Below are 23,792 nucleotides of genomic sequence, written 5' to 3'. Positions count from 1 at the left end.
CCATCCCTGAGCCATTTGTCTGTTGTGGGAATCAAAGTATCCTTCCATTTTTGTGCATAAAGTATTCTTGCTGCTATCAGCACATACAACATCACACACTTAGAATTCTTAACCATTGGCAATGCAAATAAGACTTCTGGAAATTATAGTCCTGGATATCTGAAGATTATGACCATCTGCTGTAAGGATACTGTAAGCCTCTGATAGATTTCTTCTTATCATTTACTCTCCGGTGCATTCTTTTCCTGCCTTATATTTCTATAATTTGTGTTATAAATGACTGGAAAATGCCAAGAATCTTCTGAAGTCTCGGGCCACATTTTTTTTTAGTAAACTTCTTGCCAGAATAGGCTTGTGGACTTTATGTTATTTTGACAGGTGATGAAGTGATACTAACAATACTAGAATCAAGTTAGCCTTTTAAAATATTTAAAATATAGAGTAGCAAGTTTAGGGGGCTGGTGCAAGCATGGTATGGACTATCTTACAGAAGATACTTACCTTACTTATCATGGCCAAAGGGAGGGTTACTTACAAAAAGACAGTGTCCATCATGGTAGCCAAAGAGAAAATGACTATTTACCCGTTATCCCTATTGGTGAAACTCTTTCCAATCTCCCAAAATTGTAACTTTTATATTTTGGCTCATCCAATTATAATTTTCCAAAGACAGCTCCCCTTTGTGAAGTCTATGTGCATCCTGGAGAAAGACTTTGAAAAATCGTAGCGGTAGGTGATATGTGTTGCAGCATATCGGTTTCCATTTAATAGAATAGAATAGAATAGAATAGAATAGAATAGAATAGAATAGAATAGAATAGAATAGGAGCCGGAACGGGCCTTGGAGGTCTTCTAGTCCAGGCCCCTACTCAACCAGGAGAAACTATACTATTTCAGATAAGTGACTGTCCAGTCTCTTCTTAAAGACCTCCAGTGATGGAGCGCCCACGATTTCTATACGCAACAATTTCTGTTCCACTGGTAAATTGTCCTCACTGTTAGGAACTTTCTCCTTAATTCCAGGTTGCTTCTCTCCTTGATTAGTTTCCATCCATTGCTTCTTGTCCCATCCTACCTTCTGGTCCTTTGGAGAATAATTTCACCCTCTCTTTTTTGTGGCAGCCCTTCATATACTGGAATACTGCTATCCTGTTGCCCATAATTTTTTTCTTTTCATCTATTACAAATATTATTTTAACATAGAAATCTGTTAAGGAAATTGAAGCCAGAAGCCTTTCACAGAGCCGCACAGCCAGGAGAGATCTATGGCCATTTTTGTGATCATAAACCCGGATCGCGTCATTCTGCTGACAGCAAAAAACATGCCAGAGCGTAGCCTAGTTGCTTTCGATAATGTCTTTGAAAGGTCTCAAAAACTTTATAGCTCCCTTAATCTGTAAAGCCGATCCCCTTTGAAAAGGAAGTTAACGTTTAAAACGAGGCGGGTCTTCGTTTTGATGCAGGGCGATGGCAGAACACGCCCGCCTGCAAAAAGGTCCGGGGAGCAGATAAGCTGCTACTAGAGCCTTGCCTTTCCCAACAGGTTGATAACTGCGTAGCTTTGAGGGGAGGCTTTGCGCGAAGAAGTTGCACAAAAATTTAAACAGCTGTCAGCCAACTCGCCTCCCAAATCCGAGCAGTTGACGGAAAGGAGAAGGAAGCGATTCGCTTCGGGAATTTGCACAATAGGATTTGCTTCGGGTTGCCGCGCAGGTTAGTCGATTGAGCCGCGGGGACCCGGGTGAGCGGCGGACTGGAACAATAGACATACTCAGACGCACAGAATGGGAAGGGAGCTTGTAGGTCATCTAGTCCAACCCCCAGCCCAAGCAGGGAGAGGCGACCTTTCGTTGGGTTGGGTTTTCCACGCTGCCCGTTTTAAGAAGATCGGGGTGTTTTGTTGTGTTTTTTTAATAATAGAAATAAAAAAAAAATGGGCTTGTTCGCCCGAGGGGAGAGCTTGGTGGCTGTCTTATACAACAAATGGTTGGCCGATTCGTGTAGATATTTACTTTTACACACACACACACACACACACACACACACACACACACACACACACACCAACCCCCCCCCCCCGGGGGGACGGGTGTGTGTATCAAGTGATGAATAGAAATGCTCTTAAATGTTAAATTTAAAGGTTAAAAGTTAGCGTGACTTAATGGTTTAGTGGCTGAGACACTGAGCTTGTCGATCAGAAAGCTCGGTGGTTCGAATCCCTAGGATAGGTCGTCTGCGTGAGCAGGGGGTTGGACTAGATGACCTCCAAAGTCCCTTCCAACTCTGTTACTGTATAGTGTTTAATGTATGTATTGGGGGAGGAGGGGTTGATCTAGAAAACCAAACATTTGCAGTATGAAAATAAAGTATTGCAGTGGGAAAATCACATGAACTTTTAAATTGGGGAGCAATTGGCAATGCCGGTTTTTTAAAATTTCATTCAGTCCCACAAAAGAATATGTTTTAACCTTTCAAAATGAATGGTCTTAAAAGATTTCATTAAAGTCTCACTGGATTCAGAGGGGGCTGATCTTTAGAGGAGTGAGTGTAGGATTGCACCCTAAACTGGAGAAAGGTAAGCAAGTATTAAAAGTAACAAAATCTAGGAGAAATAACTGTTGAAATTAACGATGAGTTTGCATATCATAGGAAACTGCAGGTTAACTTTGATGTTTTTTTAAAAAATTGTTGACTTTTTGAATAAAATAAAATAGACTGCAGATTAACCATGGTTCATTGAGTATGCCACAATTCTCTTGATTCACAAATCGCACTAAGCCATGAGTTCCAAGAAACAGCTGTGGTCACAGAATGCTAATCTAATTTTTTTTGAAAAAATCTATTAACATAGTTATGTTCAAATCATGATTTATGTTGACTTCGGATCATTTTGACTTAACACACATGGAGTTATTCATGGAGGAACCCCACCGTATTTCTCTCTCATTTCTCTTCACCAAAGTGACTTTTTGTGTGGTGGAAAGTAATGTTGGGCATGGAGTTGCGTGCAGTGGTGGGATTCAATTTTTTTTACTACCAGTTCTGTGGGCGTGGCTTGGTGGGCATGGCAGGGGAAGGTTACTGCAAAATCCCCATTCCCCCCACCCCACTAACCTGCTTTCCAGCTCCGTTCTCCTGTTCCGGGCAAGTAGATCAGCTGGGTGGCAGCGGAAGGGGGGGGGCTGGGACAACCTATTTGCCAGTTCTCTGAACTACTCAAAAGTTCCACTACCGGTTCTCCAGAACCTGCCAGAACTGGCTGAATACCACCTCTGATGCAGTCTGTTTCTGAGGCTGTTACTAATATACATGCAAGTAGGGATTGAATGTACTTGATCTTTTCGTTTTATCAGCTCTAACTGTATCCAAGTAGCCCTCACAAAAGGTGATTGCATGATCCCGGGACACTGCAAACGACATAAATATGAGTCAGTTGTCAAGCATCCAAATGTAAGTCACGTGGCCATGAGGATGCTGCAACGGTCATAAGTGTGAAAAATCATCGCAAGTTACTTTTTTCAGTGCTGCTGTAACTTGGTAACGGTCACTAAGTGAGCTGTTGTAAGTCAAGGACTACCTGTATTTATAAGGGGCATGTGTTGTGAATTGGATTGTCCTCTGCCTGCATTGAGGGCATCTATTGTTCTAGAAATAATAAAACAAATCTGGGACTTTCTGAGTGAAAGATATTGCCAGCTTTGGCCAGGAGAAAAATAATTCTTGGGAATCTAAACTTCAGGAAATCACTGCACTAAAGGAAAAACAAGAGCCATGGTGGTGCAGGGTTAGAATGCAGTATTGCAGGCTGACTCTGCCCACTGCCTGCAGTTCGATTCTCTCTGGCTCAAGGTTGACTCAGCCTTCTGTCCTTCTGAGGTGGGTAAAATGAGGAACCCAGATTGTTGGGGACAATATGCTGACCCTGTAAACCTCTTAGAGAAGGCTGTAAAACACTGTGAAGCGGTATATAAGTCTCAGTGCTATTGCTTTAAAGAAGCCAAATTCTTATTTAATCATTCAGGTTGTGGACAATGGTGAGGGCAAAGGCTTGGATCCTGAAGAAGCATTTTGAAGGGTTTCCTAAGCAGAGTGACTTTGAATTAATAGAGATAAACCTACCAGGTCTAAACGATGGAGGTAAGAGGAATCACTTGATTGTGCATTTGTATTACACGTTCCGCATGTCAACAACCTTTGTCCTAGTGTGTTATTTTTTTAAAAAAGATGCATATCTTGCAGAAAACATTAAATATATTACACTAAGAAAAGTGCTTTGAAAAATTGCATGATGACAAGTGCCTTCAAAGATGTTAATTGAGGGGGCATATAAATCCTAAAAATTCATATATGACTGTTGACTTTTTTTTTAATTCACAAATGAATGTGGAAACAGTAAAATTAAATTAAATTAAATCATGGGGCGAGAGTGTTTGGATGTGACTATATAAGATGAAAGACTGTTTTCAGTGTTAAGTTGATGAATTTAGAAAATATGTTTTTGACGTGACCTGCTCTTACATAATTTGGTCAGAAAAATTCATTGAGAAAAACATCACACAACTTACACGAAAAGAATGCTGTTGGACATGCTTTAATATTTATTCACCCAACTCCAAAATCTCTAGGTTTTTTTGCTCTCCATCCCAGTCCTCTAACTGAATGAATAAACAAATAAAACAAATATTTTGAAATGTGTAATTCCTTGCTATTCCCTTTATTGGTATAATGTATTTCCATTTTTTACTTGTTTTTTTCTTATTGCTTGTAACAATAAGAATTTTAATAGAAACATAGTATAAAACTACACATTTTGTATAATTGTAAAATGGCATGGGATAAAGAAACTCTTTCCCTCATGTACATAATATCAACTCAAAAAGCATCCCTGGCCTGCTCTTGAATTGCCAAAGGCAAGGAGGGATGGAAAACTGACGATGCAGCATGGCAGTCACAAACCGAAGCACATTCCAGGCATATCTTTTTCAAGGCTGTCTCCCAGCTTACCCACAGCAGCCAGAGAGGTGTGATCTCTACAGCCCGGGAAAGTGCTCCGGTTGGAGAATGTGATTTATGACACACTCTGGGGGGAGGGGGGAAACAGGGTCATAATTGGGTCATAAATTACGTGGGGTCAGAGTTGGCTTCACTTGGGTATGTGCCGACATGTTGTTCCTAATAAATAGCTGGATTTCTATTGAAGCTTGGCTAGAGACGCATGGTTTTATTAGGGGATTCATTGGAACGCTGACACATAGATTGCATTTCCAGATTAGTGGACTTCTCCGATATTCTGTCCACTCCTTCCTGGTTTCTTTTAAAAGAAAACAGAAGATTATCAAATGATAGTTTTCTCTCCAGTAGTACATTAGCTCTGTCATAATCTTTTCTTCTTTGTTTCAGAGATGCTGCTTGAAAGTACGTTTCTCAGTGTTGATCCCTATATGAGGTACTACAGTTTGTTTGACTTTGTGTTTCAATACTAAAACCCCAGTTTATTCTGACCAGTGATCTTTTCTCCTAATTATTGTAATTTAGTCATCTCTCAACTGCCTTTTCTCTAGCAGCAGACAGTATGAATGAAGGCAAATATACGTGTCCCAAGGATTATACTTCAAAAATGCTATTGTTAGATATGATGGATGGCTAAGCTGTCCATCATATGCAATAATAGCTTGGCTGTTCTAGCCAAAGACAATTAGCCAAAACAAATTATACTGGCATATTTTTGTGGTTTCTCATGGTCTGCAGAAATAGAGCATTTAGTCATTGTTTGAACACACCAAAAGGCTTTTGATGCAGTGCAAACAGGTACCTACATTGTGTCCTGAAAGAAGAATTCCCTCAATTTGTTGTAATTTGTATTGATGTCTAATTATGTATTTTTATGGGACCTAAATAAGCAGCCTCTGCTGCTGAATACAAAACATGAGTTTGACATGAGTCCAAGTTAAATCACTTACATTTATGTCCCTCTGCCCTAATGTGAATTAAGCCTGTCAATCATGCCAGTCATTAATTGGTCCCATGTATTTCTTTAAACAAAAATTCATACGTTGACTTTTGCTTCATTTTTGTTTTGCAGAGTATACAGTAAGACAGAGATGAAGGAAGGGGACACTATGATAGGGTCCCAGGTTGCAAGGTAAAATCTACCTTGATTTATTTCCTGTTCCACAAACTGTTGGTCTTCCTTTCTTCCAGGTGAAGTTATTGGGCATTGGGCAATAAAATGAAGAGTAAAACAACATCCACATTTGTATCTGTTTTCTGTTGGAAACAAGTGTGAGTTGAATCAAAGAAATTGTGAAAGGACACCCCTAACAGCCCTCGGTGTGTGTATGTTCTGTTAAAATACAGCCTGTTGTGCCTTAAAATCCTTCTACAGTACTGCCGTAAAATGGCTTCTACTGTACAGCACAGTGGAGTTGCCATGGTAACGGCTTCACAGTACTCCACAAGAGGGCTCCCTCTGGTAAGGGAGAAAATCCAACATTAGAAATTACGTTTGGCCTGGACATTTTCATCCTATAAATAAATACCCAGGCAATTGCGGGTTATCAACTACTAATAAATAATAAGTCCTGTCAATTTGATAGACTTCGGGGCTTTGTCTGAATTGAAGAAAACAAATGCATAATTAAGAATATTCCAACAGAAACTACCATAAAGCAAGCTGTGTCGTTGGTGTTGTTCCAAGGATACCTGAAAAAAACATTAACAAAAGATTCAGTGGGAAAAACTGATAAAAGTAATAGCATCAAGTTCTGAATGCATGCAAAGTTCTTCACTTGATATTGAAAATATTCCAATTCAGGGACGATGACTGGCTTCTCTTCTGGGGCCTCTTTTCAAATGATGGAAGGAAATGCTGCTTTAGATATTTCAAAGCTATTCAGGGCTTTACAGAATAATAGGAATGCTTTGAAATACGGCCAGAATGTTCTCATAGCACTTTCAACATAAAATTTCCCTGTGATGATTTAGTGTCAGATTGTGAGTTACACTGCTCCGTCCTAGAGAGTGAGACAAAATTATTAAAAACTGGTTGTGGGTTTGCAATTTGTTTGCAAGTTTCTTTGTTGACTAGTGTAACTAGGTACCTGTGTTCTTTTCAAAGGATTTTGGAAAGCACAAATCCTTCATTTCCTGTAGGAACCTTTGTTGTGGCAAATGGGGGCTGGACCACACATTTTATTTCCGATGGCAAAGATCTATCACCACTGCTTCCAAATTGGCCAGAAAATCTTCCAAGGTCATTGGCTCTTGGAACAATTGGCATGCCAGGGTAAGTGTACCCTAATCATGTATTTGATGGAGGTAATGTGATGGATTATAACCCAGTCTTTGAATTCTGCTACATGGGACTTCAGCTGAACATGGTGCTGCATAGGTCAAAAAAGCTAAGGTTGATGGTTCCACAATTGGAGCCTATGTGAAAAATACCTTTTACCTGGGAAAGGTACTGTATGTCCTTAAGTATTCAGAGGATGTCAGCCTAATTCTTCATTCCCTGATTACCTATGCAGGATCCCTGAACATCAGTATGACCAGAAATGTCTTTTTGAGTCCTAACCAAGTCCCATGGCCCCCCTGAGTGTGTTTGTTTTTTATGTTCTTTTTAAAAATAATTTAGAGGTTTTTTGCAAAGTAAAAACAATACAAATGTAAAGAAAAAAAGGATCTAAAGTAAAAATGATAAGTAAATGAAAAAAGAAATAAATAACTAAATATAAATATAAATAAATAGCTCCAGACATTTTTTTTAACAGTAGTTATAATAAACGTATTTATCTTTAGCCTTCTTAAGATTGCATAACAGGTTTCCTCTTCCCATATTCTATCTTTTCTAATCATTTGACCCATATTTCATAAGTTCATTTTTTTTCTCCTTTCAGCAAAAAGTACAAATAGGGTTTCCGGTCACTAAGAGTTGTCAGGCGCAAAGGATCAGGATTGTATGTTAGGTTGCAACATAGAAGATTTATTCAAGCCTACACACAAGCATCCAGTCAATTAACGGTCAGCACTAAATTGGTGCTAGATAAGGTTCAGTGGAATTCTAAGAGGGCTGGATATGGATCATTTGTGGTAATGTAAGGATACTAAGCTGATGACCTGTTTAACTTCACCCCACCCTAGCTCTGCCTGCTCTTTTACACAACATAGTTATTGCCTTTTCCAAGTCAATTTTGCCATCCCTGCACATTTTGTCGCCTTTACCAACCATTCCCCCTTTGTAGGTATTTCAGAGTTTTATGCATACAGTATAATAATCTTGCTGCATTTACCATGTATAAAAACAGAGGTCTGTAACTGAAAGGTTCTGGTTCCAACTAAGTCCTAATATTTACATTTCTTTGTATCGTCGTGTGTATTTGAACCCAAAAATTTCTGGCCTTTTTACAGATATACCAAGCATGAAAATTTACCTTTCATGGTTTCATATTTCCAACATGTATTTGAAATACCTTTATATATTCTAGAAAGTTTTTCTGCTGTCATATTTCAATGGCATACAATTTTGTAATAGTATTTTCTTTTACATGATAACTTACAGTGAATTTTAGGCCTTTCAGCCACATATTTTCCCATCGATCCATCTTTATCTTATAACTAAATTAAACAAAAAACTACAATGTTAAAAAAGAAAATGCCAGCCTCAAACATCAGCTTCATTTCCAAATTTTCCTGGATTTATTTTTAGGTCCGTTCTGCATGGTTCAGTTAAAGTGCTGTCCATTAGGCTAGCAGAAAAGGTTATACAGTTAGTCCTCGATTTAAGATCATAATTGAGCCTAACATTTCTGTTCCTAAGCAAGACATTTGTTAAGTGAGTTTTGTCCTGTTTTACGATCATTCTTGCAACAGTTGTTACATGAATCACTGCAGTTGTTAAGTGAATCTGGCTTCCTCATTGACTTGCTTGTCAGAGGGTCACAAAAGGTGATCACATGACCCCAGGACCTGTAACTGTCATACATATGAACTAGTTTCCAAGCATCTAGGATTGTGACCCAGGGGTTCCTGCAATAGTCATGTGTGAAAAATGGTCATAAGTCACTTTTTTCAGTGCCATTGTAACTTTGAATGGACACTAAACAAACTGTTGTAAATTGAGGACTACCTGTGTTGGCAAAAAGCTTGCTGTCCCCACTGCCGATCCCTCCAATGACTCGAATAATCATTGTTCTGGGTTTGTACCACCTGGTGCAGTGATGGCGAACCTTTTTTGGCTCCCATGCCAAAAGTGGAGGGAGCACAGGGGGGGTGGGTCGTGCACGGGCATGCCCCCCCCCGTGTGCATGCGTGCACGACCAGCACACACACATACATGCTTTTGGCACGTTTTTTTTGCCCTCCCCAGGCTCCAGAGGCTTTCTAGGAGCCTGGGGAAGGTGAAAGCCTCCCCTGCCTCTGCCTCCGGACACCCTCCAGAGGCCTCATGAGCTTCCCGGAAGGCTCTGGAGGGTGAAAAACGGACCTATGGGGAACCCAGAAGTTTGGGAATGGTAACTTCCGGTTTGTCCGTAAGGCCGATTTTTGAGCTCCGGAGCCTTCAAGAGGCATGCATGCTGGCCAGCTGACAGGGCAATGCCTCGTGTGCCCTAACAAATGGCTCCGTGTGCCACCTGTGGTATGCGTGCCATAGATTTGCCATCACAGACCTGGTGCTATCTTTTCTGGATAAGGTGTGCTAAGCAAAGTCTTGATAAAACCCACTGGTTTTTCACCCTTCCCATTTTCAAAATGTGACCATCTGCCCAATAGCAGCACTGCTTGGATGGGTGACTGGTTTTGACAGATGTCTTGATTGGTCGATTTAGCCTTCAGTTAAAACCAGTCCTCCCCAGCTTAAGGAATCACTGAGCCTCAGGTTAATAGACTTTACCAGTAAAGGGGGAGAGAGTCCTTACAGTGCAGCTTCCACAGATTGGTGACCCTCTTAGCTGATTTTCTGAAAAAATATTCAACCTCTGTCAAAGCCAAGTCACCCAGAAGCTGATTGCCAGCACTCTGAGAAAGGCAGCTCTTCTGCTTTTCAGCTTTGTCTACCCTTTCCCCCAATAGAAAAAAAAGATGGGTGGTCGAAGTTAGTATTTGGGACACAAGGAGAGGTGCCACCTCAGCCCCCAATAGACAAGAGATATGAGGTGGATCTCTCATATTTTCCCCTTCGGTTATTCCATGGTGCCACCTACAGGAGAAATGGGGAAGCATCTCAGATTTCACACAAATTGAAATAGTTTTGGGCTTCTACCAGCAGAAAGAGGAAACACTAATGTAAAGCTGGAATAGCTTCATGTGATTTAAGACTTAGCTTACTGTCAGGCTGGGGCTAAAATGAAGGCAGTGACTCACAGTAGCAAGAATACCTTGCTAGGACATGTTTGTGTCAGGATTAGGTGCAAATTGAGGACGTTTTTTAGAAAATGAAATTCTAGGCATCTGCATTCCAATTTTTGGAAGTTGACCAGTGGTGGGTTTCAAAATTTTTAGAACCTCTTCTATAGGTGTGGCCTGCTTTGTGGGAGTGGCTTGCCAGTCATGTGACTGGGTGGGACTGGCTTGGCAGTCATGTGACTGGGTGGGCATGGCCAACTTGTAAAATGTGGTGAAACTCACTTAACAACGCTCTTGCTTAGCAATCAAAATGTTGGCTCAGAAACTCTGGCATTTGAAGCATGCAAGTCTTAAAGCTGTCAAGTTACAAGACCCTTGCACCCCTAACCCTTTAGAAAAGAAACCCCAGGGGTGTTCACAGCTTTAAGACTTGTGGACTTCAGCTCCCAGAATTCCTCCTCCAGTCATGTTGGCTCAGGAACTCTGGCATTGGAGTGTGCAAGTCTTAAAGCTGTCAAGTTACAAGACCCTTGCACCCCTAACCCTTTAGAAAAAACCCCCAGGGGTGTTCAAACTTGACAGTTTTAAGACTTGTGGACTTCAACTCCCAGAATTCCTTCTCTTGCTCTTCATCTTGATGATGTGCGGACAGACGGGGGGAGGGAGCTGGAACCGGTTCTAAACGACACTGTAGATTTGTGGAACCTCTTCTATAGAAGAGGTTAGAACTGGCAGGAACCCACCCCTGAAGTTGACCCACCTGCCCACAGAATGGCAGACATAGGTAAGGTGATGGAGGGAATCTGAGAGGGTAGATAGGTGTCCCTAATACAGATCCTGGCTAAAAACTGGCTAATATATTCAGGAAATGTTAAATGTTAAATAACTGTTCCAAAGAATATTCTAGTTCATTTTAGTTAATCTCAGCTCTTTTCCTTTTTCCTCTTTCCTCTCCTTCTCTTCCCTTTCTTCCTCCCCTTCCCCTTTTCCTTTCCCTTTCTCTTTGTTTCCTTTCCTTCCTATCTTTCTTCTTGGTATTTTCACAGAATTTTTAAATTCTTTGTATTTATTTATTTATTTATTTATTTATTTATTTATTTATTTATTATTTATTTATTTATTTATTTATTTATTTATTTATTTATTTATTTATTTATTTATTTATTTATTTATTTATTTATTTATTTATTTATTTATTTATTTATTTATTTACTTATTTACTTATTTATTTATTTTAGAAATTGTATATATAGCTGCCTATTAGTTATAAAGTCATAAAGGGGTGACTTTCCCTATTTCAAGATAACAAATATAGTAACTTATAATTTTACTAAATTATCACCTTCTCTTATAATACAAACAATGATCTCTTCTTCCCATAACCCCGTATTCATAAACAAATCCATAAAACCTTGTTGTTCCTGAGGTGAGCGAAAGTATTTGAAAACTTACAGTGGATAGGTTACTAAGTGAGGAGGAAGTTGTTAAGTGAGTTTTATCCCATTTTACAACCTCTCTTGCCACAGTTGTTAAGTGAATCACTGCAGTTGTTAAATTACGAACACAGTTGTTAAGTGAATCTGGCTACCTGATTGATTTTGCTTGTCAGAAGCTCGCAAAAGTTGATCACACTGCAACCATCATAAATATGAACCAGTGGCCAAGGTTTCCTGCCTAGGCAGGGGGTTGGACTAGAAGACCTCCAAGGTCCCTTCCAACTCTACTATTGTATTGTATTGTATTGTATTGTATTGTATTGTATTGTATTGTATTGTATTGTATTGTATTGTATTGTATTGTATTGTATTAAGAATCCGAATTTTGATTATGTGACCATGGGGATGCTGTACCAATCATAAGCGTAAAAAACATAAGTCCCTTTTTTTTCAGTTCCGCAGTAACTCTGAACTGGTGGTGGGTTCCTAACCGATTTACTATCAGTTCGCTGAGCGCATGTTTTGCTGCCAGTTCTGCCACTCAGGCCTGATCACCACTACCGGTTCAGCCGAACCGGACCGAACCGGCAGCAAACCACCTCTGCTCTGAACAGTCACTAAATGAACTGTTGTAAGTTGAGGACTATTGTTTGTTTGTTTGTTTGTTTGTTTGTTTGTATTTATATGCCGCCCTTCTCCAAAAGGACTCAGGCGGCGTACAACATTAAAAAACACACATCACAAAAGTTAAAATAAATAAATAAATCCATATCCCAAAAAACAAACTGAATTTAAAAGACAATAAGACTATTGGTATTATTTCAAAATTCCTATTGTGTTTACTAGCCCTCAAGGTTGAGGGATGTCACCTTATTCTGTGGTGCTTTTAAAGACATTCGTTGCACGTAATCAGGTTATTCCCATTAGTGGTGAATGTTCGTATTTGAGTCCTATTTGATTTTTATGTTTTGGACACATCATGGTGTCACTGTTTAATTGCACAAACTTTTAATTCCTTTTCCAGTTTTACGGCCTACTTTGGCCTACTTGAACTCTGTAGGCCCAAACCAGGAGAAACTGTCCTAGTTAATTCAGCAGCCGGTGCTGTGGGCAGCGTGGTTGGGCAGATTGCTAAAATTAAGGTAGGTGGATATGAAACGTTTTGGACTGACTTCAACTTCCAAGAGCCTGATCAATGGAAAGCTCTGGTTTGCTTATCTCTGGTCTATTTACCTCCACGTGCTTTGATTGATTGATTGATAGGGAAGATTCTGCACATAAATACCTCATTTGCAACATACCCATTTAGTCATGGGATGGGGGGAATATGATACCTGACATCACGCATCACTCATTGAACCCAACTACACACTGTATAACCTTCGCATCGAAACATGATGTGACTTATGCCAATTACATTATTCTCATTTTTATAATGTTTTGGGGATATCACTGTGGCTTCTATAGGATGTCTATATTCATTCTTTGCATCCAGAAAAGTACTCTTTTTAATCGTTATTAAAGATTACAATTTACAACAGTAGAAACTAATACAAAAGAAAAAATGAGAGAAAATTGAAGATGCAAAAAACGATTAAAAATATAAAAAAACAAAAATTAAAAATACAATAAGAACTACATAAAGAAATAACTTTCCTATTTCAAGATAAGTATAAACAATTTTAGAAACTTATCACCTTTTCTTACACTACCACCATCTCTTCTCAATGTCACTTCAATATCAATGATCAATGATCTCTTCTCAATAGCCCAACTCTTATTTATAAACAAATCTACAAAATCTCATCATTTTGGCCATGTGGTTAGCAAAAGTCTATTAATGGCTACCAGAGGTAACATCCATTTTAACTTCGATAACATAAATAAAATTTCATATTCCTTCCTTTTGTTTCAACACCTTTCAGATGAAGTCATAGAACAGGGTGTCAAACTCACGTCGTCATATAACGTATCGGGACTTTTCCCCCCTTTGCTAAACCGGGCATGGGTGTGGCCAGTGTGTGATGCATCCGATCTGGGGGCAGGGAGTTTGACAGCCTCCCATGATTCTTATCTTTTTTTTTCTTTGTCCCTTTCTATACAATTCTGCAAAAGTTTAATAAGCTTATTTTGAAATTCACTTCATCTATTTTGATTATTAAGACATCATTTGGTGTCTTTTGTATGTTCAGTGTAACATCTTTTTCTATGTCATTCTTGCATCCTGTTGTTTTAAAATTTATATTCAACTTACTCTCAATTGTGTCAGGTAACACTTGTTCCATCCATAGCATCTTTTCAATACACTCTCTCCATAGAGGAGATATGTCTTTTAACACTGCCAACCTATTTTTATTCCATGTGGCTTTGGTGTGTTTTGCTCCAGTGGGCAAATGTCATTTAGCTGTGTTTTTATTGCAATTAATTTAATTTGATTATCTGTGGAAGTTTCTTCCATAAAAAGTTGGTGTTATTCTTTTAAGTGTCACTGTGATGGTACGTAGGGATTCCCAGGAGGGAGGAGCATTCCAGAGGAGTAAAAGGCAACTCAGCCCAGATATTTTGTGTGAGAGAAAGAGGATGAAGACAGATCCTCCCTAATAGTTCACAGTAGGTGCAGAAAACAGAATCCTCAGTCTAGCAGGCTTTTTTCGATAGATGTGAAACAATAAAGAATTCAGTTTGGAAAACTCGCTATTCTTAGTTTTGTGCCCCACAGCCATGTTACTCTCTACGTGATCAATGGGATTTTATTTCTGCTCACATGGCCTTTTGTTTTACTATATCTCACACCTTGACCACACCGTAATTATAATTCTTGGGTGTTGCTTTGGTTTTTACTTGCTAACACATCCTTTTTGAAAAGGCTTCTACTATGATAAAGTTTTTCTCTCTTGCTCTTTCTCTCCCTCCCTGCCCCACAGCTATCTCTATCCATTTTAATCAAGTGAACCCAATCCAATCTCTCCTGTCCATCTCTGCCTGCCTGTCATCGCTATCTGTTGAAGGTGGTTTATGAAGAAACTTTCATAGCCTTGCCAAGGAACTTGTCCTTCACTGTTGTTGTTGTTTTTTAACTGGCAGGGTTGTAAAGTGGTCGGCACTGCGGGCTCCGATAAAAAGTTGGATTACCTTAAGGAGCTTGGCTTTGACGAAGTCTTTAACTATAAAACGGTGACATCCCTGGAGCAGGCCCTGAGGGACGCTTCCCCCGATGGCTACGACTGCTATTTTGATAACGTACGTACAAGACGGAGCTCAGCTTTGAAGTGGCCTAAGATAGGAAGGGAAGCTGATCGAAGGAACTCCCTGTCGTTGAAAGCTGCTTTGGCCCAGGCAAAGAAAACCAGCCCTTCATCCTTAAGTCTCTCCTGCAGTCCCTAAGTCAGGCTTTTTAATATTTTGGGACACCCCTCTCATCCCTTGCATTCCTCTCTCCAGGGCAATACACCATTGGTCTCCTTGCATAATGTAAAGTGCATACTTAATGGCAATAATTGCAAAACTAAGATTTTAAAAACTGGCTTCTCTGGGAGCTAAACGGACAACTCCATATCTCCCCTGAGCCTTCTAGATATCATTTTTCAGTGTAGGCATGAATCACTGAAGTATGTGTATGTGTGACCCTCATTATATGGGTGCAGCCAGGGGTAGGCTTCAAAAAATTTAACAATGGGTTCTCTGCCCGATTGTTGGGTGGGCGTGGCCATGGTGGGCGTGGCCTAGTCAGCCTCTGCACCACGGTGGTGTTGGGGCCCTTTTCTCCTTCCCCAAGTTCCGGAGGCTTTTCTTGAGCCTCTGGGAGAGCGAAAACATCCTCCCTGGGCTCTGAAGGCCCTCTCACTCACAACAGCTTGTACAGTATCTTTAGTCATTCTCAGAGGTAACCCCCCCCCCCATCTCCTCTTTTACATTCACCAAAATACTTGATCAGAGCAACAGTATTTTGTCTTTTGATGCCATTTTTGTGAAAAATCAGTGAAGGTGTTACGTGATTATTTCTATCCAGCAGAAGGAAATTCACTGGCAGCTCAAATTTGTCCTCTCTTTTTCAACCTATTCTGGTTTTCCAGAACTCACCTGCTGGATTAGCAGTTTACGCGGAGCAGTTTTAGGTAGACTTGCCAAAAAGAAAAGTGGAAGGGAAACTTTTATGGCAGAACTGAAAATTCACGGCCTTAGTATTAGATGTGACCTCCTGTTTCCTTCGATTGGGAGATGTTTAAGTGCCTGAAATTCCCAAAGCAAAATCCTACATTTTGTTCCTGTGATCTCTGTTTCTAAGAACAGATTGTGGGTATTAGTTGAGCTCTTTCAAAATAATTCCATGTAGATCAGTCAACAATATCCCTCCTCTGAGTATTTTAGTCTCAGCAAATGTTGTGTTGTCTTTGTCTCCACCAGGTGGGAGGAGAATTTTCCAGTGTTGTTTTGGAGCAAATGAATACATTTGGGAGAATTGCGGTGTGTGGTGCTATCTCCTTGTATAATGACACCCAGCTCAAGAAAGGTAAAAAACTATTTTTCTTTCTGCATGCTGTTTGCTTTCTTCTTCTTCTTCTTCTTCTTCTTCTTCTTCTTCTTCTTCTTCTTCTTCTTCTTCTTCTTCTTCTTCTTCTTCTTCTTCTTCTTCTTCTTCTTCTTCTTCTTCTTCTTCTTCTTCTTCTTCTTCTTCTCCTTCCCCTTCCCCTTCCTCTTCTTCTCCCCTCCTCCTCCTCCTTCCTTTTCTTTATCCTTCTCCTTTCTTCTTCTCTTTCTTCTCCTTCCCCTTCCTCCTTCTCTATTCCTCCCTTTTCTTCTCTTGTTTCTTATAAATGTTGTTATTGAGGTTCAAAATCAAACATTAAAATGCAAACTGTGGGGGGGGGGGAAGCAGGGGAATAACAGGACAGATTAAAAAGTGACAAACATACAACAAACAAATATATAACAAAGATGACCTCCAAGTATTTCAGCATACAGAGATAATAATACAGCAGTGTTTTAAATTTAAATGAATAATCAATATTTAAGTTACCGTCAAATACTAATGATAAACATTCTAAAAGATCAATATTGTTATTATATTGTTCTCTTAATTTTAATTTAACACATAACAAATGCATGTCTTTCGGCCCTTATGAAAAGCTAGAAGGTTGCAGTCAACCTCACATGGGGGAGGGGGCAAGCTGTTCTAGAGGGCAGGAGCAACAGCAGAGAAGGCCCTCCTCCTGGACCCCATCATCTGGAATAATAGGGCTGATGGGACCCATAGTATACTTGCTCTGCCGACATGAGTGGTACAAGCCAATCCCAGTGGGGTGAATAACCTGGACCTATGCCATGAAGGGCTTTAAAGGTGATCACCAACACCTTGAATTGCACCCAGAAGCAGACTGGTAACTAATGCAGCTGACAGAACAGTGGTATCATAGGACCACCAAAACTACCCACGCTGATGCACTCTGCACCAGCTAAATGTTCCTAACTAGTTTCTGATTCAGGCACTAACCAGATCCAATCTTTCTTAGCGCTCTCTCCCTCCCTTCTCTTTTTTCTTTTTTTCCCTCTTTCTCTCCCTTTCTTCCTTTTTCCTTCCTTCCCTCTGTCCTCCCTCTTCTTTCTTTCTTTCTCTCTCTCTCTCCTCTTCCTTCCTTCCTTCCTTTTTCCTTCTTTCTTTCTCTCCTCCCTCTCTTTCTTTCTTTCTTTCTTTCTTTCTTTCTTTCTTTCTTTCTTTCTTTCTCTCTCTCCTTCCCCCCTCTTTCCCTCTCTCTTTCTTCCTTTTTCTTTTTCTTTCTTCCTTTCAACAAAAAAAAACCTTTATTTTGAAACAGAATTCATTCAGGGTAACCTGACTATGTGGCAACAACAACTGTGAACTTGCATGTTTGAAAGTGAATGAATGATGCTAATTGTTGCAGGCCACTAGAGGCCAGTCATGAAGTGATTACGTGGATCTGGTTTGTTCAATAACCCCCCAGAGTCACACAACACTGAGCCAAAAACGAAACCCCCCATTTTGTGTAGAAGGTTCTGAGAACCAGAGTCAATAAAAATCAAAGTACTTAAATATCTTTCTCTGAATCTCATGAAGTTATGGAGAAGTACATGATTATTAGGAAACACTATATAGTAGCATTTTAAAAGCTGAACATTTCCTCGTGTTAATTGTGACTTGTGACTATGACACGGATGGTGTTTAGCATTTTGTTACCAACAAAACTGAAAGTTATTGTCTTCCTGGATGCCTTTTCAACTTTGCATTCCAACTGACCATTGTGGGATTTTTGATGGTCTCCCATTCAGGTTGTCATCCAAACAGATCCTGCTCATCTCCCAATCTCAGATAGGATTTGTCTGGTGCTTTCACCTGCTGAGACCAAAGTTGTATATTCTTCATGGAAGATCTTTGATACCCGTATAAAATCGGTTCCTTGGTATTCAGTCCCTAATTATGTCTGTCCTCTTGAATTTTCCAATGAGCTCAGGAGATACAGTTTGTCAGCTTCCATTTCAAATGAGGACTCTCTTAATTTCTATTTTCTGCCAGGCTACAGCCAGGAAAGTTTAATTGATCAATAATCTGGTTTAGACACTATGCTACTCAGGGTGGGCTTCAAAATTTTTAGCAAGGGGTTCTCCTGCCCAGTTGCTGGGTGGACATGGCCATGCTGGGTTTGGCCTAGTCAGCCTCCTGCACCACAGTGGGTGGGAGGAGGGTGGTTTTGCTCTCCCCAAGCTCCAGAGGCTTTCCTTGAGCCTCTAGGAGGGCGAAAACAGCCTCCCCAGGTTCCAGAAGCCAGAAACGGCCCCGTTTCCAGCCTTCCCGAACTTCTGGTAAGCCCGCCGTTTTTTGCTCTCCCTGAGCCTCCATTCACACCCTGTGCTTACCTGCACCCAAAACGGGCTGCGTGCGGACTTCTGGGAGTAGCAGGGTGGGCGGGATCTTAGCTCGAGGTTCTTTAAATGGTTTGAAAGTAGCGGTATAAGACTTCCACTGTTGCTAAAAATAGCTCAGAACACTATTCTGCTGCTATTTCTGCTGCATATAGATCCTGAATATTGGCTGGAGTTCCCAGGTCTTCAAAGGTGGTCCTTCCTAATTGGATACAATTGGGTTCAAACAACTAAGTTAAAGTCAAATAAACTTCTTAATAGCTTGTTGTAACTTCTACAAGGAATTATGTCTATGGTGAAAATGATGGGATAGCCTCAGGGGTGGGCTGCTGAGGGTCTGCAGGGGTTCAGGAGAACCTCTAGCTAAGATCAAGGACCTGCAAATATAGTCTACCTGTGGCTGTTTGTGTTCAAGACAGACATTCAACGGGCCAGTTTAAGTATGAGAAAAGCATGCAGTATGTTGGTAAAGAGTGAGATAAGATGAGACAGCTGTGTGAGATGTCACTGTTTTCATTAAAACACTTGTCACCTGCTATACAAAAATGGCACAGCAAGTCATGTGTTCACAGGGATGAGACAAATAACCAATGCAAGTAGAACAGCAAAATCCTGCGGTCTAGTTTGATAAAATGTGACCGAGCCACAGCTATCTCGTTCAGAGCAACTCATTCCAATGATTCTCACATATCTTTAACACTGCCATTTTCTTGACCTCCCTTTACAGCCTAAACCAAAAATTGGCTGTATTTGAACAAGAAAATCAGCCTGGATTTAGTTCAGGAGGAGCCTTGGATCACAAAACAAAGGATGGTGTCAGGCCTGGAAGCCATTTTTTACATCGGGCCTTCAGGTCTGCCACATTAGAACTGAGGAGAAATTTCCTGACAGTTAGAACAATTAATCAGTGGAACAGCTTGCCTCCAGAAGTTGTGAATGCCCCAACACTGGAAGTCTTTAAGAAGATGTTGGATAGCCATCTGTCTGAAATGGTATAGGGTTTCCTGCCTAGGCAAGGGGTTGGACTAGAAGACCTCCAAGGTCCCTTCCAACTCTACTATTGTATTGTATTGTATTGTATTGTATTGTATTGTATTGTATTTTCTGCTGTGGGAAAATGGGAGGGGGGGTTATATGGAATATGGGTGATATATAGTCAAAATAACATTCCTTTCTCAGAGAGTCAAGGACATCTTGCCCTGCACCTGAAGTGATGTGAGTGGGAGGCATCTCCAGTTTGGATGGTGCCTGATTGGACCATGTGATGGACATGTGGGTGCAGGGGAAGGAACTTTGATTTTGATTCGGGTAGAGAAAACCTGGAAGCTTTCAGATTTGGGTTACCTCAGATGTGCCAATATGACATCTCTAATAAAATGGAACGTTGAGGAACTTCAAGGCCCGGAGTCTTCTTTTATTAGGGGTGTTACTTGGAACCCTGACAACCTTGGGCAACCTTGCTGATGTTTTATTTGCACACTTGGTCGTATTTGGAAAGAGACACACTACGTTGACCATAGTTGAGAAAATACTCTTTTTTTTTCAAATGGGCAAAAACAAGGAAACAAGACATATGCAATGTTGGATAACCTTCGGGTAAGTTGTGGCACCACTTCTGGAGATATGCTATGACAGAACAAACCTTCCTAACTTTTTCTTCTCTGAACTTTCTTCTAGGCCCATTTGTGCAGGTCCCCATGGTCCTGAAACAGCTGTACATGGAAGGTTTTATATTCACACGTTGGAGCGATAGGAGAGAGGAAGGGTTGAAAGCAATACTGAAATGGATTCAAGAGGTAAGCTGACATTAGAAGCCTCTCTGTCTCTCCCTCTCCCTCCCTTCCTCTCGTGTGTAATCCAAAGGGAAGACTTTGATACCTCACCTTTCCCTTGGGAGCCCAAGGTAGCATGCCACGGGAATTCTCTCTCCTCATTTTATAGCAAGTTCAACCCTTTGAGACTGGCTGGGCTGAATAATTAGCCCAGTCAGTTCTGCGATTGACTACAGAACCTGCATCTCCCTTATCCAAGTCCATCACTTCAAAACCACATATTACACTTGCTGCCCTTTGCAACACTACTTGGCCAAGGGAAGATTTTGGTCTGTAGAGAAAAACCATGCAGGAGTTACTGTGAGCATTGCTCATTATTTTTATTCTCGAATGCATTGAGGAATAGACCTACGTGTACTCCAGTGTAATGTGTGGCTGTGGGTGTGTCTCTAAAGCACACGTGTCATGCTTTCCTTTCGTCTTGTCCCTTTGCTATGTTGAGCAGAAATGTATTCTTAGATTTTAAATCCCAAGGGAGAACTGCATACATTTGAATGTTTCACTTTTCGCATAGGGGAAAATTAAATGCCGCGAGGACGTCACCAAGGGTTTTGAAAACATGCCAGCTGCGTTTATGGGAATGCTCAAAGGAGACAACTTTGGAAAGGCAGTAGTAGAGGTATAAAAGGCACTCTGCTTGGCTTGTGAAAACACTATAAATCGCTGTATCTGCACTTCCTTGCGGACTGACTTGTCTTCTTACCAAGAATGATCCAAGATTAAACTAATCCACTATACCACTCCAGCATGCTTCAAGTGTGGCCAAAACCACAGAAAATCAGGATTATCATGTGAAGTCTGAAGACAAAAGAAACAAATGCCTTTTAGAAGATTTGCTATATCTTTCTTTCAATAGGTTATCCAGTTTGAATAAAAGAAGCTGTCTGAAAAGCCAAAGCATACAGAATCCTTTCTTATCCATCAATAGTTTCTACAGCCAGATATTGTTTTCATACATATTATGGACAGTTGGGTGAACTTCTGTTAGTTGACAAATAACCTGAGATGTCATAATCAGTTTTATTTGTTACCCTATAGCTTTCACAAGCAAACAACAGTAACGAGAATAAAAATAGATAAAACACAAATATGCATTTACAGCTATTCACCTTCAATCTTACTGTGGCTGTCCAGATGATGTCCCACTGCTAGAGAACAAAACTTTTGTGGGTTGTAGAAAAAGCCTTTTTGGCAAGCAGAAAATCAACAAAGGAACTGGGCATTTCTGCTAGAAGGTGAAGGATATGATTTTGGCACACAATTGTATAAAATGTGCAATACGGGTAGTCCTCAGGTTACGAACCTAGTTGTACCGAAATTTCTCACAAAGCAAAATATTAAGTGGCAGTGAAATATTTTTCCTATTCCCTAGCTCCTTATCTTTTTATGACTATAACTTTGCTTGTATCTTATGATTTATAGTGTTTTATTAGTATCCTAGTATAATGTATGTTGCTTATTTGGTATCCTAGGACTACCACTAAGTCTTGTATCTTATGATTTATGATGTATTTTTATGATGACTCTCCCAGACTAAATCGCTTCTCTCCTTGCTCAAACCCCCACATTATTCCTATTCACTGTTCTTGCTATTCATTATTCACTGTTATTTTGAAAAGTAGCTTTTGGTAAGAATGCAGGTAATCCACGATTTACAGACATTATTTTAGCAATCTTTTAATGTTATGACAGCACTGGGAAAAAAAGTGACGTATAACTAGTCCTCACATGTATGACGGTTGCAGCAGCCCTGCAGTCACATGATCAAAATTTGGGCATTTGGCAACCAGCACATATTTACAGTGGTTGCAGTGCCCTGGGGTCACATTTGTAACCTTCCCAGGTAGCTTCCGACAAGCCAAGTCAATGGAGAAAGGTGGATTTGCTCAATGACTGTGTGGTCCATTTATCAACCATGGTGATTCTTAATGACCGCAGCAAAAAGGTCATAAAATCAGGTGTTACTCACTTGATGATCATTTTGCTTAGTAACACAAGCTCCAGTCCCAATTTGGGTTTAAATTGAGGATTACCTGTATAGATGAAAGGCATGCAATTGCCACTGGTGGTGATCCTTACTTTTAATCTGAATGTTCTGTTTTCCCTAAATGTCAATTGCTTATGTCTTTTTTTAAAATCCTAAATTATATGCAAATTATTAAAACTAGAGCTGGGCGGACAGTGTCCCCGCCCCCCAAGTCTTATATGGTAGAAGAAGAAAAAGGTCTCATAGATAGAATATTAGGACCCTTCTTTAGTTATGAGAGGCCAAAGGGTTTGTAGGAGTGCATTGGTTTTTATTTTGCACTAATCTTTCCGGAAACCCACTGCCTGTTTTGAGTTTCATTTAAAACTCTTTAAGTGAGGTATCAGGAAAAAAAAAACATCTGTAGGACTTTTTTAGTTGCAGAGCTTCTGCCATTGCTCTAGGGCTGTGATGGTGAAGCTATGGCACCTGTGCCACAGGTGGCAAGCAGAGCCCTCTCTGCATGCATGCAAGCCATCGCCCCAGCTCAGCTCCACTGCATATCCAATTGCGCCGTTTTTGGGTCTCCGCCACGCATGTGCGGGGCTCATGGACACGTGCACGCATGCGGAGCATATAGAGTCACATGCGCATGCGTGTGGGGTGGGTAGGTTAGCAAATCACTGCTATAGGGGATAAATCACTAGAGACTTCTCCATTCCCAGAAGAGTTGTTTTCTGAACTTCCCTATCCACCATTTTGACAGAACACTAATTTAAAGTCATTCGTGCCCAGTTCTAATCCAAATAAAAATACACAAAAGATGATAAGGTATGATATGTTACATGCTAGGCATTTGGTTTTATAACATGAAAGTATGGCTGCTTGCTGGTCATACCATCTAAGCAGATGGTATCTTTATCCAAGAAATCTGCCTTTCAAAGTCTCTATGGAGATTCTCGATCGTCCCGGTCATGGTTGTCCCAAAGAGGCTTTTTCCAAAAGGTAATTTTGGATTTTCTTGGTTCTTTTCTTTGAAAATATTTCACTTCTCAGCCAAGAAGCTTCTTCAGCTCTTCAGTCTTCTTCAGACCTGAAGAAGCTTATTGGATGAGAAGCGAAACCCCAGGGAGAAAAAAATAAAGTCCAATTGGAAAAAGCACCTTTTCAAGCCCTTTCTTCCCTGGGAAGAAGGGTTAATGTAGGGAAAAGTGCCAATATATCAGTGTATGCACATAACCCACTCACCCACAGACAGTCACAAGCTCTTGAAGGCAGAGTAGATACGGTAGCAAGATTGCTACTCAGGTAAGTTGATTTGTTCAAGCAAGACACAGAACC

General features: G+C 40.4%; 1 protein-coding gene across 3 annotated transcripts; it reads left to right on the top strand.

Annotated features, from left to right (window-relative positions):
- Positions 1-1,430: 1,430 nt before the first annotated feature.
- On the top strand, positions 1,431-21,376 carry LOC309386735 (prostaglandin reductase 1-like). 3 transcript variants are annotated; one of them, XM_081942473.1, is made up of 10 exons: positions 1,431-1,543; positions 4,022-4,137; positions 5,401-5,446; positions 6,083-6,142; positions 7,118-7,285; positions 12,802-12,919; positions 14,862-15,017; positions 16,182-16,287; positions 20,331-20,449; positions 21,000-21,376. In XM_081942473.1, exons 2-10 carry the CDS (start codon positions 4,032-4,034, stop codon positions 21,108-21,110), a joined length of 990 nt encoding a protein of 329 aa, XP_081798599.1. In that variant the 5' UTR covers positions 1,431-1,543; positions 4,022-4,031; the 3' UTR covers positions 21,111-21,376. The 3 variants fall into 3 exon arrangements, with proteins under 3 accessions (XP_081798599.1, XP_081798597.1, XP_081798598.1); XM_081942471.1 differs by lacking the exon at positions 1,431-1,543 and adding an exon at positions 1,558-1,713; XM_081942472.1 differs by lacking the exon at positions 1,431-1,543 and adding an exon at positions 1,601-1,741.
- The last annotated feature ends 2,416 nt before the right edge of the window (positions 21,377-23,792 follow it).

The sequence above is a fragment of the Natrix helvetica genome (assembly GCF_964273705.1).
Source record: "Natrix helvetica genome assembly, chromosome: 2".
NCBI classification, from domain to species: domain Eukaryota; kingdom Metazoa; phylum Chordata; class Lepidosauria; order Squamata; family Natricidae; genus Natrix; species Natrix helvetica.
This window is presented reverse-complemented; position numbering and strand designations above follow the sequence as displayed.

Coding starts and splice junctions, on each gene's coding strand:
- LOC309386735 (XM_081942473.1), top strand. CDS start 4,032: ATGGTGAGGGCAAAGGCTTGGATCCTGAAGAAGCATTTTGAAGGGTTT. Junction 6,143..7,117: donor ATAGGGTCCCAGGTTGCAAG/GTAAAATCTACC, acceptor TTCTTTTCAAAG/GATTTTGGAAAGCACAAATC. Junction 16,288..20,330: donor TGACACCCAGCTCAAGAAAG/GTAAAAAACTAT, acceptor ACTTTCTTCTAG/GCCCATTTGTGCAGGTCCCC.